Raw genomic sequence first — 16,462 nt, forward strand, 5'->3', positions numbered from 1 at the left:
CTCTTCCTCGAGCAGTTCGCCAAACCGACAAGGATGATCGGCTGCATTAACCGACAAGGTTATCTTCTGTCGCGCAGCTTCTGTATGCATATGCAATACGTAATTTCAACCAACAATGCTTGACCTTGAATCATTGAACTCGGGCAAAGCTGCTAGGCGCTACCCCGCAGTCTAATTAAACGCGGGAACCTTCACGATCAAGCCTTCACAGAATAACTCTAGATAACCGCAATGTACTCCACCGGAGAACAAGGGCATGCGGTCGCTAGCAGCTCGGGCCGCAGCACGCCTGTGTGGCACCGCGTGGCTCCGCACCTGCCGTCGCTCTTCTACGTGAGTCGCGGGCTCGCGGCCCCCCTGCCCGCTGAGGCAGCGATGTTTCTTGAGATGCGGGGCCAATGTTAATGCCGGGCAACAAGCTGAACAGGGCCCGGGCGTCCAAGGCTTGGAAGGCATCGGAATGGGGCGGAGCAGTTGCTTAAGGCGGAATGCTGTACCGGTACCGTGGCGTGGCGGGGGCTCGTGCATGAGCCCGGTCACAGCGTTTGAAGTTGGCATGTGGCCACAACCCCACCCCACCCCACCCCCACAAGCTAACCCCCACACGCTACCTGCTTCCCTGGCTGCCCTGTCGCTCCACCCCCCTCCACCGGCCCCCGCAGGTGCCGGACAACGTGACGCGGGCGGAGGAGGGGGCGCTGCTGCGGGAGGTGCGCGCCAGCCGCGCCAAGTGGGTGCAGGTGAGAGTTGAAAGGGGGGCACTGTGAGCGGGGGTGAGGGGCGCGTGGTTCTGTGCCTGTGTGTTATTAGGACAGCACTTTGGGGAGAGGGTTGACATTGCGTGCTTTCGCTCCTCAACATCTACCCTGCTCCTCCTACACAACACCCTGCTCCTGCTGCTGCCGCCCCTCCCTCCCCCTCTCCCCGCCTACACCCCGCAATAGCTGTCGGGCCGGCGGCTTCAGAACCACGGGGGTGTGGTTCACGCCAAGGGCCTCATACCCGCACCCATGCCCAGGTGTGTGTGTGTGTGTGTGTGTGTGTGTGTGTATGTGTGTGTATGTGTGTGCGCGTGCGTGCGTGCGTGCGGGTGCCACAGAAAGAACCGCGTACAGTACCGTATGCATGAGGCACGGGGCAACAAGGCGCGGCCTGCGCTGTACACTCAGCACCCCACATACCGCTGTCCACGCTGTCCCGCAAGCACCCCCTGACCCTCTTCCCCTCTCCCTCACCCCCACAGCTGGCTGCAGCCGCTGCTCTCACGTCTAGCGGCCGAGCAGCCGCCGCCGCACGAGCAGCCGCCGCAGGCGACGGAGGAGGAGGAGACGGCGCCGGCGGCAGCATCCGCATCAGCGGCCTCCCCAACCACCCCCACTCCCACGGCCCCCACGAACCCCACAGCCTTCACGGCCCCCACAGCCCCCACCTCCACGGCCACCGCCACGCTGTACGGCGGGCGGCCGCCCAACCACGTGCTGGTCAATTCGTACATGCCCGGGGAGGGCATCATGGTGAGCGGGGAGGCCGGGAAGGGGGCGGGGGAGAGGCACGTGTTTCGGGAAGGTGGAGGGGTTCCGGCAACACGTTCGCGGCGTTGTCCTTGTCCTTGTTGAACACAAAAGAAGGAGAACATGCCATCTGTCTGTGTGTGCCCAGGCCTCCATCCCCGCCCACTCCCCCCACTCACTCCACTCCCCCCACTCCCCACCACCACCCATACACACACACACACACACACACACACACACACACACACACACACACACACACACGCCCACAGCCTCACGAGGACGGCCCCGCCTACCACCCGGCAGTGGCCATCCTCAGTCTGGGGGCGCCCGCGGTGCTGCGCTTCGAACGCAAGAGGCGGCCGGAGGGCGAGGGAGGAGCGGGGGGAGGAGGAGGAGCGGGGGGAGGAGCGGGAGGAGGAGGAGCGGGGGGAGGAGGAGCGGGGGGAGGAGGAGCGGGGGGGCAGGGAGCGGGCCAAGAGGGGCAGGAGAAGGGCGAGGGCTGTGATGGGGTGCACGTGGCAACAAGCACGGCAGGGGGGGCGGGAGCGGGAGCAGGGCGCCAGCAGCAGCCTGAGCCGGGGAGCAGTGACACCAGCATGGGCCGTAGCGGCGGCAGTAGCGGCGGCAGTAGCGGCGGCAGTAGCGGCTACGTGGCGAGTGTGGTGCTGCTGCCGCGCAGCCTGGTGGTGTTCTCCGGGGAGGCCTTCACGGACTGCCTGCACAGCATACAGGAGGTGAGGGGTTGGGGGGGTGAAGGGGAGGGGGGCGGCGTGGCTTGTGCGTGTGTGCATATGTTTTGCGTTCCGTGCAATTCGAGATTGGGACTGGAATGCGCATGTCCGCTGACATGGACCATTTGTTTGGTATTGGGCAACTTGGCAAGCCCTGGCCGATGGCGCGTGTGTGTTGACATGGGTTGTCCCGCCTTCCCACCACACACAGGTGCATGAGGAGCTGATTGACTCCTCCGTCGCCAACCTGCACCTGCTGCCGCCGCTGCCTTGTGGAGGCGGAGGTTGTGGTGAGGGTGGAGGCGGTAGTGGTGGTGGCAACGGCCATGCCGGCAGCGTTGAGGCGTCGGCCGCCACAGACGCGGGCACAGCTAGCGCGGCCAGCGGCAGCAACAGCGGGGCCGGGGCCACCGGGGGCGCGCAGGAGCAAATGCCGCCGCCTCCGCAGCAGCAACAGCAGCAGCGGCTGCTGCTGGCGGTGGGTTCGCGGCTGCCTCGAGGCGGCGAGCGCGTCTCGCTGACGGTGCGACGGGTGGCCCGGGTGATGCCCAGCATCCTGAGGCCCAGGGGATGAACTCGGGAGTGGAAAGATAGAGAGGATCCGGGTGTGCCAAAATACGGTAATGTCTTTTGTTTTTATATCAGTGTGCGTCTTGTGTCGCTGGGCAACACCACGCAACACCCAGGGCATTGCGGAGCTGAGAAGGGGGGGGCGGTTCGTGGACTTGACGTGACCCGTGTGAAGGGCGGAGTCAGGTCGGACGGCGCGTGTATGATGCACGGATGGGTGGAGGTGAGTGAAGTCATGGCGAGTGGAGTGTTACAATCAGGGTTGCATTTCCCTTGGTATATCAGGCAATTTTTGACGGGAATCAGTTATTGTGCGTTAGGCAACTTCTCGCGGCGCCGGTAACCGGTGGGGGCGACGAGACGGGTGGGATCGGGAAGGCGCATGGGGCCTGCCGCGCCGCACCGCATAAAATGCGTAAATTGAAGCTGGCACCGACCAGCCACAGTTGCACAAACCTGCATTGTCGCGCTGTAGTTTTATTATTAGTTTGCTTTCAGTCCTGGCCAGTCGGCCTCTTGTCGCTTGACTCGCCCGAGCATCCCAAGCCTGGACAAGATGCGTCTCGCCCGACGTGTGGTGGCCCTTGCGGCCGCCGCGCTCTGCCTGGCCGCTGTGGCATCTGCGACTGTTATTGGTGAGTTTGGGCCGCGCATGGGTCTTGTTTGGCTGAGTGGGGCACGGTTTGGTCTACACATCCGGGATGCCGAGCAGGATGCTTCGCCTTATGTCGCCCGCCTCCAGCTCCGTCGCCGCGAGTCAAAATCATCCTGTATAGACTCGCGATCATATTGCATGTGCCAGCTAAAATTCCATAGTCGCCTTCGCCAGGGCAACCGCATGACAAGACAGGTCGTGTCGCCTCAAAGTGTGCCCTTGCCCGCGCCGACCTCTTCTCACATCCTCCCTCCCTTCCTTCTTGCCCTCCTCCCTCCTCCCTCCCTGGCCCCTATCAGACGACCCCGCCCTCGGCCCCCCCAGCTACATCGGCTCTGACGGCTACCGCTACGTGCTGCAGACGGGCCTCATCGGCGACATGCGCACGTGGCAGGACGCGCAGTCGTACTGCGACGGCGTGTCCCAGGCCGGCCACGTGTCCGTGCTCAGCCCCTACCGCAACCCGGCCGTGGGAGACTCCGTCGCCGCCATCAACGCCCTGTGTGTGGCCCGCCGCAAGACGTGCTGGCTGATGGAGAACACAACCACCGGCGCCCCCGATGAAAAGCTGTGCCCGCTGGTCACCGCCGCCGGAGACACCGTCTACCAGGGCTGCCTGCAGGTCGTGTCCTTCGTGTGCCGCTCGATGGTGCCCGTCGTCACGCCCACCGTGCCATCGCCCTCGCCCTCGCCCACGCCCTCGCCCGCCGACGGCTCCTCACCCACCCCCGCTCCCGCTCCCACCCCCACCTACGGCGGCGCTGGCTCTGACAACAGCGGCGGTGTGACTGACGGCGTGCCCAACGGCCCCGCCCGCCAGAAGACGTACAACGGCAGGGACGGCCGCACCTACACTCTTTTCTTCCTGGGCGCCGTACGGCCGTACACTGACGCGGCCGCGTACTGCGCCGCCGCCGGTCTGGAGCTGTCGCCGTACAACGTGGACAGCCTGTACGCTGGCGACGCCGCCTTTGCCGTGAAGCTGCTGTGCGCGCGCTCCACCTCCACCACCTGCTGGCTGGGCGAGGCGCCGCAGAGCGGGCTGTGCCCCATGCTGGACGCGCTGGGAGACATGCACTACCAGAGCTGCGAGCAGGTGAGAAGCAAGAGGAAGAAGGATGGGAGGGCGGGCGGGAAGCAATGTGCGGAGAGGGAAGGGAAGCAGGGCCGGTGCACGTACACGTGTGTTTCGCCGCTTCGTGCCTTCGCTAGTGCACAGCATCTTACTTTTTCCTCAGACCCGGCGGTGTATTCCCTACCACCCATAAGCTAGCCCTCATCAGCCGCACAAGCTCTTTATTTCTTACACCCTTTCCCTCCCCTTCCCTCCTCCTCTTCTCCTTCCCCTCCCTCCCACCCCGGCCCTCCCTCCCACAGCCTCTGGCGTTTGTGTGCCGCACCATCCAGTCCCAGTCCGACAGCTCCGCCCCCGGCGACGCCAACCCCTCCGCCGGCACTCTGGCCCCGGTGGTGGAGGCCAGCCGCCTGGGCGCCGACGGCCGCCATTACACGCTGTACTCGGGGCCCGCACTGGCCCGCCGCTTCCACCGCGGCGCGCTGGACTACTGCACCTCCATCGGCCAGGAGCTGAGCCCCTACGACGACATCGACCCCGCCAACCCCACCTACTTTGGGGACGCGCGCGCCTCCATCACCGACCTGTGCGGCAGCCGCAAGCTGACCTGCTGGTACCTGGGCATCAGCGTGGGCGGCCTGTGCAACATCTACAGCGGCGCCGACGACCGCGGCTACCTGCAGGGCTGCAGCCAGCGCGTCAGCTGGGTGTGCCGCACACGCGACGCCATCGCGCCCGCCACACCCAGCCCCTCTCCTTCTCCTTCTCCTTCTCCCTCTCCGTCGCCCTCTCCTGCCACGGACGATGACGGCCCCATCCCCGCCCTGCCTGCCAACGTGAGCACCTATACCGGCCCCAACGACGGCCGCCTGTACCGCCTGTACGCGGGAGACTTCCGCCGCAACTTCACCGACGCCCAGTCCTTCTGCCTGGCCGCCGGCGCCTCGCTCAGCCCCTACAACCGAGCCAGCCCCGTGGGCGACAGCGTGCGGGCGGTGCGCACACTGTGCGGCGGCGCGCGCACGACGTGCTGGGTGAACGAGCGCGTGGTGACGGACGACCAGAGCAACAGCTTCTGCCCCATGGTGTCGCAGGAGGTCAAGGCCTACTGGCAGGGGTGCGGCCAGCTCATCCACTTTGTGTGCCGCTTCCCGCCAGGCGCCGTGGCGCGCTAGGCGCGAACTAGGGGTTGTGTGTACGGATCACTTCGCTTTTGCTTTGCGATCTGTCATTGACGTGATGTGAATCACGTAAGGAGGAGCAAGATGGTGTGCATTGTTAGTTGGGGCGTGTGTGGCCATCCCTGCGCGCAGTAGGCAGTCAGTTGCGGCCAGCTGCCGGCGGCTTCTGGTCACGCGTCTTGCGGTATTCATCATTATTGATGCGTGGGACCTGAAGAGCCAAATGTCAATGGAGTGTGAAGAAGCGGCTGGAGTTGTGGAAGGACGTACGGTACGGCGGTGGCGGGTTTGGGAGTGAAAGCATTTGTCTGATGCGGTCCGGGATCACATAAGCACACAATGTGCGCTCAGGTATTTTTTTGACCAATTCACCGCTAGCTGCCAGCGACTGCCGCCGGTGGACACCGCACTATCGATCATGCCACTGCTGCCTCTGCTGTAGCTGCCGCGCCCCCAACGCGCCCTCATGCACCTGTAAGCACTTGCTCTGCACATGCTTCTGGCTGCCCCTCGGCCCCCCGGCCCAACAGTTTACGTACTGCTACTGCTCGAGGTGCTGGTGGCGTGCATGTGGGCCAAGGGGGGGGGGGGTTTCGACTGGGAAAGGCCCCATGTTCTAAAACGAAAGAGCTTGACGAGAGGATTCCAAATCCACTTTCAGAGTTTCAATCAGGGTAGTAATTGCAAAGTTATGGGCCCTCAAAGTTCAGGGTCGGTCGTCGGGGCCGGGGGGTCCCCAAGGTTTCGTCACGCGGATGTGGGTGGGACTGCCAGATTTCGTCTCCGCGCCCTAAACGCCCCTCTAAACGCTCCGCCCATTAGCACAAGCACTAGCACACATTAGCATGCACATTCTACAGCATTTGCAGAACGTTTGGCCTCTGGAAGTGGCCGCATGTCCGCCCGCATGTCCGTCCGCGGCCGCATGTCCGTCCGCACATTGGCATCGTAGTAGCGTAGAGCCCCACTCGAGCGTCTCTCACTGGTGTCATGGACACTCTGCGAGCTGATGCTAGCTTGTAGCGGCCAAGGCTTGGTGTGGGTCATGGCGACAAGGCTGCCGCCGGCCATCGAGTGTGACATGAATCCTGGGATTCTTCACATGATCCCGGGAGAAAGTCGACCGATGTCTTCCGGCACACAATCCCAAACATCATATGGACAGCGCAATTATGGTAAGCTTAAGCGCACGCCCCGGTAGTCTGACAGAAGGGTCGGTGGTCGGCCATACATGGACACATGGACACGTGTGGCATGGCTGCCAGTCAAGTTGTGCCTCCAGCTGAACTGGAGATGTACACCTGTAGAGCTCGCCGATAGCAGTCAATTGACACCGACCTGGCTACAAACTAAGGGGTCTTGAGGGCAGTTTTGGGGGGTAAACATTGGGGGAGGTCGGTTGTCGGTCCGGAGGGGGGGTCGGGAGGTTTTGGGACATGGGGTCTGGAGGTTTAGTTCGTAACCCCCCCCCCCCTGTGCGGGCCTTGGGGTTGTCGACTTGGCATGGGCTGGGGGACAGAGCTGTCAGACGCTGATTCCCATACACCCACGCAAGCTTACACACGCACGCAAGCTAGTCAGCAATGCGTTGAGCCAGTCACCGACTCTCGCTCGCGCGATCCACATGAACCCACGCACAGCCTGCCACACCCGATCGAGGCTCGCGTCCTTGGGGTTTGACCCCACCTCCGAGCCAGCAAGGATTCTGGCCCCCCGAAGACGGGCTTGCCGATGAATCCGCAATCCAGAGGCCCGCCCGCCCGCCCGCTAGCTGTGGCCCTCCCCTGCCTGCCTGCCCGCCGTCGCTGTGTCCCATGAAACACGGGAGGCTGGCGCGAGCCTGGCAGGGGGAGCGGGTGGGACTGGTGCCGGCCTGCACGTGCACGCGGCTCGTGCAGCAGTGGCCTGTGGCCGGGCCCGCCTACCTACCACCGGGGGTTCCCCTGCCGGCTGCGGCCCAGTCCCGCGGCCGGGCTCACCCCGCCGTGCATGGCTGCGTGCCTCGCCCAACCAGGGGGGGGGTAGAATCTTCCAAAACAGACCCCATGCTTTAAATGGATAGAGCTCAACGGGAAAATCGAAAATGGGTTTCTGGGTGCAAAGTTATGGCCCCTCACCCCATGGCTTGCGCGCCTCGCCCAACCAGCATGTGCGTGGGCCAGGCCGTGGACGAAGGCGTGAGCGGCCGCAGCCTGACTGGGCCGCAGCCGGCAGGCAGGTGGGTAGGGCGGGGTAGGGGTGCTGACCGTGCGCAGCCCCCGCAGGTAGGTAGATAGGGGCAGGGGTGCTTGGAGCCGGTGGTGTTGCAGATGTGCGTAGATAGTGCGTGTGTGGGCGTGCATGGGTGGCCATGTGGGCGCTTACAGTACGGTATGTAGCGACGTGCCCCCTCCCGTGCGCAGGGGTGCCCTGCCCGTGCGTGTGTGTGTGCGTGGATGGCCCTGCACGTGCGTGGGCCATCGTGTCCATCCATGCTGTCCAGCTCCCCTGGTTCAGCTGTTGCCCGCGCCCACACCCGCCCACACCCATGCCCATACCTGAGTGCAGCTGTAGCTCTACATGTGAGCGAGGGTACCTCAGTGCTTGGTGCGCAAATGCGCGACTGCTGCTCTCCATGTCCTGTTCCTCATTGCGGTGTGCACTGGGGCGCGCGCGGTGCGTGGGAGGGCGCGAGACAGTCCAGTCCAGTACGTTATTAGCAGTTGGCTTGACGGATACTGTATGGGCGAACATGCTTCCTTCCTTACATGTGTTCTTGGTTCTGCCGTGAAGCTGCGGCACGCGGTTATGTACATACGCAGGTCTGGTCAGGGAAGCGACGAGTGGGGGCTGCGATATGCTCTCCCTCCCCTCCCATGAACCGGCGGAATACACAGGGGGGAGGTGTGGCCCACGCACCCACCATTCGACATCATTCATCCCTCGTTTACAGTTGGCACCGTCTTGCTTCAGCAATTACACCGCCAGAACAGTACATGCTGCATACCCTGTCCACCAACACATTCGGAGCCCAGCCAAACAATAAGCTAATCTGGTCAAAATTCTAAAAGATGCTCCATCCGGCAAATCCAGGCAGGTCTACGGCGGGGCATGCCCTGGCACGTGCGTGTCACCCCGCAGGCAAGGCTTACACACGCGCAAGGACAGCGCTATCCCTCCTTCAGCATCTACCCACGCCCCTCGTGCACGGCTGCCCCAGCCATCCTGCAAAGTCTGGTTTAAACAAGCATTCCCTGCAAAATCCAAGCTTCATTGTTCATAGCATGGGCTTTGACATCACATCACAGCAATTTTAACCCGGAGTTTCACCACCAGCTCACACACGTACACACGCACAACCCTAAACCACAACCCCTAATTTGGGTTTCCTAAATAAAGGTGCGCCTAGCGCGCCACGGCGCCGGGCGGGAAGCGGCACACAAAGTGGATGAGCTGGCCGCACCCCTGCCAGTAGGCCTTGACCTCCTGCGACACCATGGGGCAGAAGCTGTTGCTCTGCTCATCCGTCACCACGCGCTCGTTCACCCAGCACGTCGTGCGCGCGCCGCCGCACAGTGTGCGCACCGCCCGCACGCTGTCGCCCACGGGGCTGGCTCGGTTGTAGGGGCTGAGCGAGGCGCCGGCGGCCAGGCAGAAGGACTGGGCGTCGGTGAAGTTGCGGCGGAAGTCTCCCGCGTACAGGCGGTACAGGCGGCCGTCGTTGGGGCCGGTGTAGGTGCTCACGTTGGCAGGAAGCACGGGGATGGGGCCGTCATCGTCCGTGTCAGGAGAGGGCGACGGAGAGGGAGAAGGAGAAGGGGAGGGGCTGGGGCTGGGTGTGGCGGGCGCGATGGCGTCGCGTGTGCGGCACACCCAGCTGACGCGCTGGCTGCAGCCCTGCAGGTAGCCGCGGTCGTCGGCGCCGCTGTAGATGTTGCACAGGCCGCCCACGCTGATGCCCAGGTACCAGCAGGTCAGCTTGCGGCTGCCGCACAGGTCGGTGATGGAGGCGCGCGCGTCCCCAAAGTAGGTGGGGTTGGCGGGGTCGATGTCGTCGTAGGGGCTCAGCTCCTGGCCAATGGAGGTGCAGTAGTCCAGCGCGCCGCGGTGGAAGCGGCGGGCCAGTGCGGGCCCCGAGTACAGCGTGTAATGGCGGCCGTCGGCGCCCAGGCGGCTGGCCTCCACCACGGGGGCCAGGCTGCCAGCGGAGGGGTTGGCGTCGCCGGGGGCGGAGCTGTCGGACTGGGACTGGATGGTGCGGCACACAAACGCCAGAGGCTGTGGGAGATAGGTGCGGGGTGGGAGGGTGGGGAAGGCGGGAAGGAACAGGGAAGGGGAGGGAAAGCAAGGGTGTAAGAAATAAAGAGCGTGTGCAGCTGATGAGCAGGAGGGCTAGCTTATGGGTGGTAGGGAAAACACCGCCGAGTCTGAGGAACACGACGCTGCGCACTAGCGGAGGCACGAAGCGGCGAAACACACGTGTACGTGCGCCCCTGCTAGCTTCCCTCCCCTCTCCAACACCCCTTCCTCCCATTCGTTCCTCCTCGCCCTGGCTCTCACCTGCTCGCAGCCCTGGTAGTGCATGTCTCCCAGCGCGTCCAGCATGGGGCACAGCCCGCTCTGCGGCGCCTCGCCCAGCCAGCAGGTGGTGGAGGTGGAGCGCGCGCACAGCAGCTTCACGGCAAAGGCGGCGTCGCCCGCGTACAGGCTGTCCACGTTGTACGGCGACAGCTCCAGACCGGCGGCGGCGCAGTACGCGGCCGCGTCAGTGTACGGCCGTACGGCGCCCAGGAAGAAAAGAGTGTAGGTGCGGCCGTCCTTGCCGTTGTACGTCTTCTGGCGGGCGGGGCCGTTGGGCACGCCGTCAGTCACACCGCCGCTGTTGTCAGAGCCAGCGCCGCCGTAGGTGGGGGTGGGAACGGGAGCGGGGGTGGGAGAGGAGCCGTCGGCGGGCGAGGGCGTGGGCGAGGGCGAGGGCGATGGCACGGTGGGCGTGACGACGGGCACCAGCGAGCGGCACACGAAGGACACGACCTGCAGGCAGCCCTGGTAGACGGTGTCTCCGGCGGCGGTGACCAGCGGGCACAGCTTCTCATCGGGGGCGCCGGTGGTTGTGTTCTCCATCAGCCAGCACGTCTTGCGGCGGGCCACACACAGGGCGTTGATGGCGGCGACGGAGTCTCCCACGGCCGGGTTGCGGTAGGGGCTGAGCACGGACACGTGGCCGGCCTGGGACACGCCGTCGCAGTACGACTGCGCGTCCTGCCACGTGCGCATGTCGCCGATGAGGCCCGTCTGCAGCACGTAGCGGTAGCCGTCAGAGCCGATGTAGCTGGGGGGCCCGAGGGCGGGGTCGTCTGAAAGGGGCCAGGGAGGGAGGAGGAGGAGGGCAAGGAGGGGTAAGGCGTGGAAAGGGGAAGGAGGTGAAAAGAGGTCGGCGCGCGAGGGCAAGGGCAAACTTTGCGGGGACACGACATGTCTTGTCAGGCGGTTGCCCGGACGAAGGCGACTATGGAATTTTGGCTGGCGCATGCAATACGTTCGCGAGTATTATTCAGGATGATATTAACTCGCAGCGACGGAGCTGGGGCTGGGCAACATAAGGCGGAGCATCCTGCTCGGCATCCCGGATGTGTGGACCAATCCGTGCCCCACTCAACCAAACAAGACCCATGCGCGGCCCAAACTCACCAATAACAGTCGCAGATGCCACAGCGGCCAGGCAGAGCGCGGCGGCCGCAATGGCCACCACACGTCGGGCGAGACGCATCTTGTCCAGGCTTGGGATGCTCGGGCGAGTCAAGCGTAAAGAGGCCGACTGGCCAGGACTGAAGCAAACTAATAAAACTACAGCGCGACAATGTAGGTTTGTGCAGCTGTGGCTTGTCGGTGCCGGCTTCACGCATTTATGCGGTGCGGCGCGGCAGGCCCGATGCGCCTTCCCAATCCCACCCGTCACGTCGCCCCCACTGGTTACTGGCGCCGCGCGAAGTTGCCTAACGCACAATAACTGATTCCCCTCAAATATTGCCTGATATACCAAGGGAATGCAAACCTGATTGTAACACTCCACTCGCCCTGACTTGTCCTTCAGTCCATCCAACCATCAAAAACACCGCGCACGGACGCCGTCCGCCTTTTCCTCGCCCTTCACACGGGTCACGTCAAGTCCACGAACCCCCCTCCCCCCCCACACACACTCAGCACCGTCATGCCCCGCCCCGCCTACAGCGCACCTCCTCAACCCAACACCAGAACCACGCCCGCCCCTCTAAACCCATCAAACCCACCAAACCCCTCTCCAACCCGCTCGAACCCGCTCCAAGCCCCAAGCCCCCCCCCTCACTCAGCTCCTCTCCTCATCAGCTGGGCGGCGGCTGCTGCCCTATCTGGAACACCGCCACCCGCATATCGGGGAACAGCTCCGTGAGCGGCGGCGGGCTGGGCGGCGGGCTGGGCGCTCCGGTCTCCCACACCTCGGCCAGCGACAGCCCCTGGGCCGCCAGCTCCTCATAGAACTTGGGGGGAGGAGGGGGATTGGGGGTTGGGGGATTGGGGATTTGGGTGATTGGGGTGATTGGGGCGATTGACAAGGGGCGGGCCGGCGGCCGGCGGCGATGCAGGTAGCCAGAAACATGTCGCAGGTGTGGCCGAGTATGAGGAGGCAGGGGTGAGTGTTCGGGATGGCAGGTGGAAGCAGGTGAGGCCGGGTGCGGTTCCGGCGCTGCAGCAGGCGAGCCAGAGGCAGGCCCCTCACCCCTCCCTCATGCCTTCACCCCCCAACCCGCCCCCCCCCCCCCCGCACCCCTCCCTCCCACCCCCTCACCCGATCACCCCCTACTCCTCACCCGCATGTCCCACGTGTCGAAGCGGTGTTTGGTGTGCGCGTACAGCACACGTGTGTGCCCCGGCCGCGACAGCGCCCGCAGCACCTGCAGCCGCGGGACCCCCCCCCCGGTGGGTGCCGCCAGGCAGGCAGGCAGGCAGGCAGGCAGGCAGGCAGGCAGGCAGGCAGGCAGGCAGGCAGGCAGGCAGGCACGCAGGCAGGCAGCAGCAGCAGAGGTAAGGCGTACAGCTTTACATCAGCCATGTGTGGGGGTTCCAGTTCGCCTTAACTGCACCCAACTCATTTCCCACTCCCCACAGCCCGCCTGCAGCGCCCCCCCCAGTGTCTCGTGCGTGTCTTACTGGCAGTGGTGACAGCAACACCCCGCCACCCCTCCTACCCCTCCAAAACCCCGCCCCCCCACCCCAACCTCCCCCCCTCACCCGCCCCCGCGGCTGCCCTCACCCTCGGCAGGTACACGGCCCCGACCTCGTTGTAAACCAGGTCGCTGCCAATGATCAGGTCCCACGCCACACCCGACAACCACTCGCCGCCGCCGCCGCCGCCGCCGCCACCAGCGCCAGATCCAGCACCGGTGCCACTACCCCCACTGCCGCTACACCCGTCAGCGCCAGTGCCCCCAGCTGCCCCTGCTGCTGCTGCCGTTGCTGCGGTCGTTGCTACCGTTGCTGCTACTGCCGTTGCTGCGGTCGTTGCTGCCGTTGTCGTTGCTGCTGCTGCTAGCCCCGCCGCGGCAAGGCTGGCCCCCGGCGCCAGCGGCTCGGCATAGCGGCGCGAGGCGGCGGCGGTGCCCGCGTCCGCGCTGGCGGTGGCCTGGCCCGTTGCGCTCCCTGCCGCTGCTCCGATGGCGCCGCCGCCGCCGCCGCCACCGCCGCCACCGCCCTGGCTGCCCTGGTCTCCCCTATCCCCGGCACCGGCACCGGCACCGGCACGTGCTGTGGTGAGGTCGGGGTTGCAGTACAGGAACCAGTCACACGCCTCCGCCCTCACCGCCGGCTGCTGCTGCCCCCCTTCTCCCCCTTGCCCCTCTTGCTGCCCAACCGAGGCTGCCGCCTGCGGTCCCCCCTGCTGCAGCCCTCCCTCCAGCAGGCCCTCGCCCTGCAGCCCCAGGGCTGCTGCGTTGAGGCGGAGGTTGTGTCGCAGCCAGTCCAGTCCACCGCCCGCCTCCTGCTCCGTCAACACCACCTGGTGTTGGTGTTGGTGTTGGGGATGGAGTGGCGTGGGGTGGGGTGGCGTGGGTTGGCGTACTGGCGTGGCGGGTGGCACTGAGGGGCGTGTCCATTCCTTTCTGGCGCGTCGTTGCCACACCACCGCCTAGCCTCCCACCCATGAAAAGCACCAACAGCCAATACTTAGTAAGGCCGCACACGCCCTCCCCTCCCCAAGTCCTTGACTCTTGGCACCTATCGGGCTCGGCCACATAACCCCTCCTCCTCGTCGCCCTCGGCGCTGCCTCACCATGCCGCCCTGTCCGGGGTCCACGCGGATGTTGCGCGCCAGCGTCATGCCCAGCCATCCCAGTCCCGCGCCCAGCTCCAGCACCCGCAGCCCCGGCCGCTGCAGCCCCAGTGGCCCCGACATGGCTTCCAGGTAGCTCGCCAGGCGCCGGGCCGCGTCCCAGATGCGGCCGCCGGTGGTCGTCAGCGAGGCATGCTCGGTGGCGATGTCATACTTCCACGGCTGCTGCGAGGAGGGGCCGGCCAAGTCGGCGGGGTCCGCGGCGACCGGCGACGGCTGTTGCGGACGCAGCTCACTACTAGGTTCGGTATCCTCCATGGAATGCTTTCAAGGACAGGGCTTAGTCTCACGACGCCTGCAGGTGTTGCTTGCGCAATTGCGGGCGCGGCTGCTGCATAAAAGCGACCGCTCCAAGATACACAACTCCTGTCGTGGCTCTTTGCACAGTATGTACGTATACAGCGGCTTCTATGTGAACGGGATGGCCCAGAATAACGATTGACCGTGCCGGCGGCACGTACCCGTCACGCCAAACTGGCGCGCCCCAAACTCCGAGGGAGGTACCAAACTCCCACGACGAGAATGCGTGTCAAACTTGAGATACAACATGCTGCAAGCAGCATACTTTCCGCCTGTCCGTGAAGCTTTGTAGGGCGCGACTCATTTTGATGGATGAAGTCGACTCTCGGGCGGGTCAACTCCGCACTCTTGGCGGGAACGCAAACCCTTCTTTATGATAGACAATCATAGACAATCTCCTCTTCAGAGGTACCGTACACAAGAACTACTTGTATATTATTTTTAGGCAAGATTGCTTGCAGCAGGCGATTTAGGACAACTGCAGCAGTGAGCATAGCTATAGTGTCCATTCTTGCCAGAGCGCATATTGGAATAACTGTCGCTATGGAGTTCCATTAAAATGGATGCCTATAGAAGCCTGGCGCGCACAAAGTGAAACTACGAAGCTGGCACCGGCCCGTGGCGCCGTGCGCTCGCCCAGATCGAGCCGCAGAAAAAACACTATAGACGTCCACGCTGTAGCTCGCCATGCCCGGACTGGCGCTTATAGCAATCCTGGGCGCTGTGGCAGTGGCATCGGCCGCGGTCGTCTCCCACGAATCCCCGACCGTCGCCGTGTCGGCCAGCCGCCAAGCGTCTCAAACCGTGCACGCTCATCGGAGCAGCGAGGCGAAGCGCGCTCGCTATACTAGTGCCAGCGGTGCGAGTAGCGGCCTGGACGAGCGCTGGGTGCGGTCGGTAGCCGCGCGGCGGAGGGCTCTGCTGGCGGACGCTGCCGCCGCGCCCTCGGCGGACGCCGACACAGCCAGCAACCCCCTGCCCACGCCCACCCACCCCGACGTCGGGCTGGACTCCATTTTCGTGCCCCGCAACCTCAGCTGCGACCCCAAATGCACGGAGCGCGGCAACTGTAATGCGGAGGAGGGCACCTGCGAGTAAGTGCCGGGCGGGCGGCCGCGTCGGGCGGGCGGGGGGTCGGGCGGGGTGACGTGTCGGGCTGAGGGAGAGGGCCGTGTCAGCACACACGTCTGGTGAGGAAAGCACGACCACACGGAAGCGATTATCGCTGTGCGCCCCCCTGTGATTTGGTGGATGTGGTTGCAAAGGGGCGGGGCAGCAGTGCATGTGGGTCTGACGGGGGATGCGATGCAGCAGGCCCGACACACCATGCCTGAGCGTCATGACTAATGCACCACATGTCGCTATTGGGCCCATGACACAACTGCACACGACATAATGACTGCATGTGCCGCCTGCCGCGACGTGTGATGCCGCCGCAGGTGCCCCTTCGGCTACACGGGTACGTGTGCCGGCCGGCAGCCGCTGGGCGGGCGGTGTGTGTGTGTGGGGGGGGGGAGTGGAGCTTCACAAAGAATCCGGCCGTTGCGGCAACCAGACGGGAATGGCACTAGGTTGCTTGTGGCGTGGCGTGGATTGAGATTGCATGGCGTGGTGTGGCGTGGGCTGGATTGGGCTGGCGTGGGTTTGATGGGGTTTCGCACGGCTTGTGAGGGCGTGCTGAGGCGAGGTGCCATGCGCCGCGTATCCGCCTCCCGTCTTGGGCTGTGCCCAGGGACGCAGTAGCTGTGGCGGGTGGCGCGCACCAGCCTGCCAATTCTTACACACACAGCCCGGGACATCCAAAGCCATTACCACTTTGCCACACCGACACGCGACATCACGGGCACGCACTCGCACACGCCCACTCGCAGGCCCGACGTGCGACCTGCCGCTCATGCCCGCCTGCCAAGTCCGTGCGTGCGTGTAATACTGGCGCAAACTGGCGGCGGCAGTAGCGCCGCAGGGCCTGGCGGCGGCAGCAGCGGCGGCGGCGCAGGGCCTGGGCCCAGGAGTGGCAGCGTGCATGTGTGTAGCAGAGGGGGCAGGCAAGGCCACGTGGAGGAGGACAGCGCGGCGTCGCCCGAGAAGCGGC

At 64.9% G+C, this 16,462-nt stretch overlaps 5 protein-coding genes across 5 annotated transcripts; 3 read left to right on the forward strand and 2 right to left on the reverse strand.

Moving 5' to 3' along the window:
- Window positions 1–99: 99 nt before the first annotated feature.
- CHLRE_14g632791v5 (uncharacterized protein) lies at window positions 100–3,131 on the forward strand. The gene is made up of 6 exons (XM_043070443.1): window positions 100–333; window positions 663–740; window positions 945–1,018; window positions 1,244–1,514; window positions 1,784–2,248; window positions 2,457–3,131. Exons 1-6 carry the CDS (start codon window positions 232–234, stop codon window positions 2,817–2,819), a joined length of 1,353 nt encoding a protein of 450 aa, XP_042917116.1. The 5' UTR covers window positions 100–231; the 3' UTR covers window positions 2,820–3,131.
- A 158-nt stretch (window positions 3,132–3,289) lies between these two features.
- Window positions 3,290–6,216, forward strand: CHLRE_14g632799v5 (uncharacterized protein). The gene is made up of 3 exons (XM_001692700.2): window positions 3,290–3,450; window positions 3,770–4,566; window positions 4,848–6,216. The coding sequence occupies exons 1-3, from the start codon at window positions 3,372–3,374 to the stop codon at window positions 5,718–5,720; spliced, it is 1,749 nt and encodes a 582-aa protein (XP_001692752.1). The 5' UTR covers window positions 3,290–3,371; the 3' UTR covers window positions 5,721–6,216.
- A 2,424-nt stretch (window positions 6,217–8,640) lies between these two features.
- CHLRE_14g632807v5 (uncharacterized protein) lies at window positions 8,641–11,549 on the reverse strand. Its single transcript, XM_043070444.1, has 3 exons — window positions 11,397–11,549; window positions 10,266–11,062; window positions 8,641–9,983 (listed from the first exon to the last, which is right to left on the reverse strand). The coding sequence occupies exons 1-3, from the start codon at window positions 11,473–11,475 to the stop codon at window positions 9,111–9,113; spliced, it is 1,749 nt and encodes a 582-aa protein (XP_042917117.1). The 5' UTR covers window positions 11,476–11,549; the 3' UTR covers window positions 8,641–9,110.
- A 154-nt stretch (window positions 11,550–11,703) lies between these two features.
- On the reverse strand, window positions 11,704–14,439 carry CHLRE_14g632815v5 (uncharacterized protein). Its single transcript, XM_043070445.1, has 4 exons — window positions 14,011–14,439; window positions 12,997–13,737; window positions 12,554–12,637; window positions 11,704–12,223 (listed from the first exon to the last, which is right to left on the reverse strand). The coding sequence occupies exons 1-4, from the start codon at window positions 14,326–14,328 to the stop codon at window positions 12,068–12,070; spliced, it is 1,299 nt and encodes a 432-aa protein (XP_042917118.1). The 5' UTR covers window positions 14,329–14,439; the 3' UTR covers window positions 11,704–12,067.
- Window positions 14,440–14,669: 230 nt separating this feature from the next.
- CHLRE_14g632823v5 (uncharacterized protein) lies at window positions 14,670–16,461 on the forward strand. Its single transcript, XM_043070446.1, has 3 exons — window positions 14,670–15,464; window positions 15,810–15,829; window positions 16,242–16,461. Exons 1-3 carry the CDS (start codon window positions 15,058–15,060, stop codon window positions 16,295–16,297), a joined length of 483 nt encoding a protein of 160 aa, XP_042917119.1. The 5' UTR covers window positions 14,670–15,057; the 3' UTR covers window positions 16,298–16,461.
- Window position 16,462: the final 1 nt, after the last annotated feature.

The sequence above is a fragment of the Chlamydomonas reinhardtii genome, chromosome 14 (assembly GCF_000002595.2).
Source record: "Chlamydomonas reinhardtii strain CC-503 cw92 mt+ chromosome 14, whole genome shotgun sequence".
NCBI classification, from domain to species: Eukaryota; Viridiplantae; Chlorophyta; class Chlorophyceae; order Chlamydomonadales; family Chlamydomonadaceae; genus Chlamydomonas; species Chlamydomonas reinhardtii.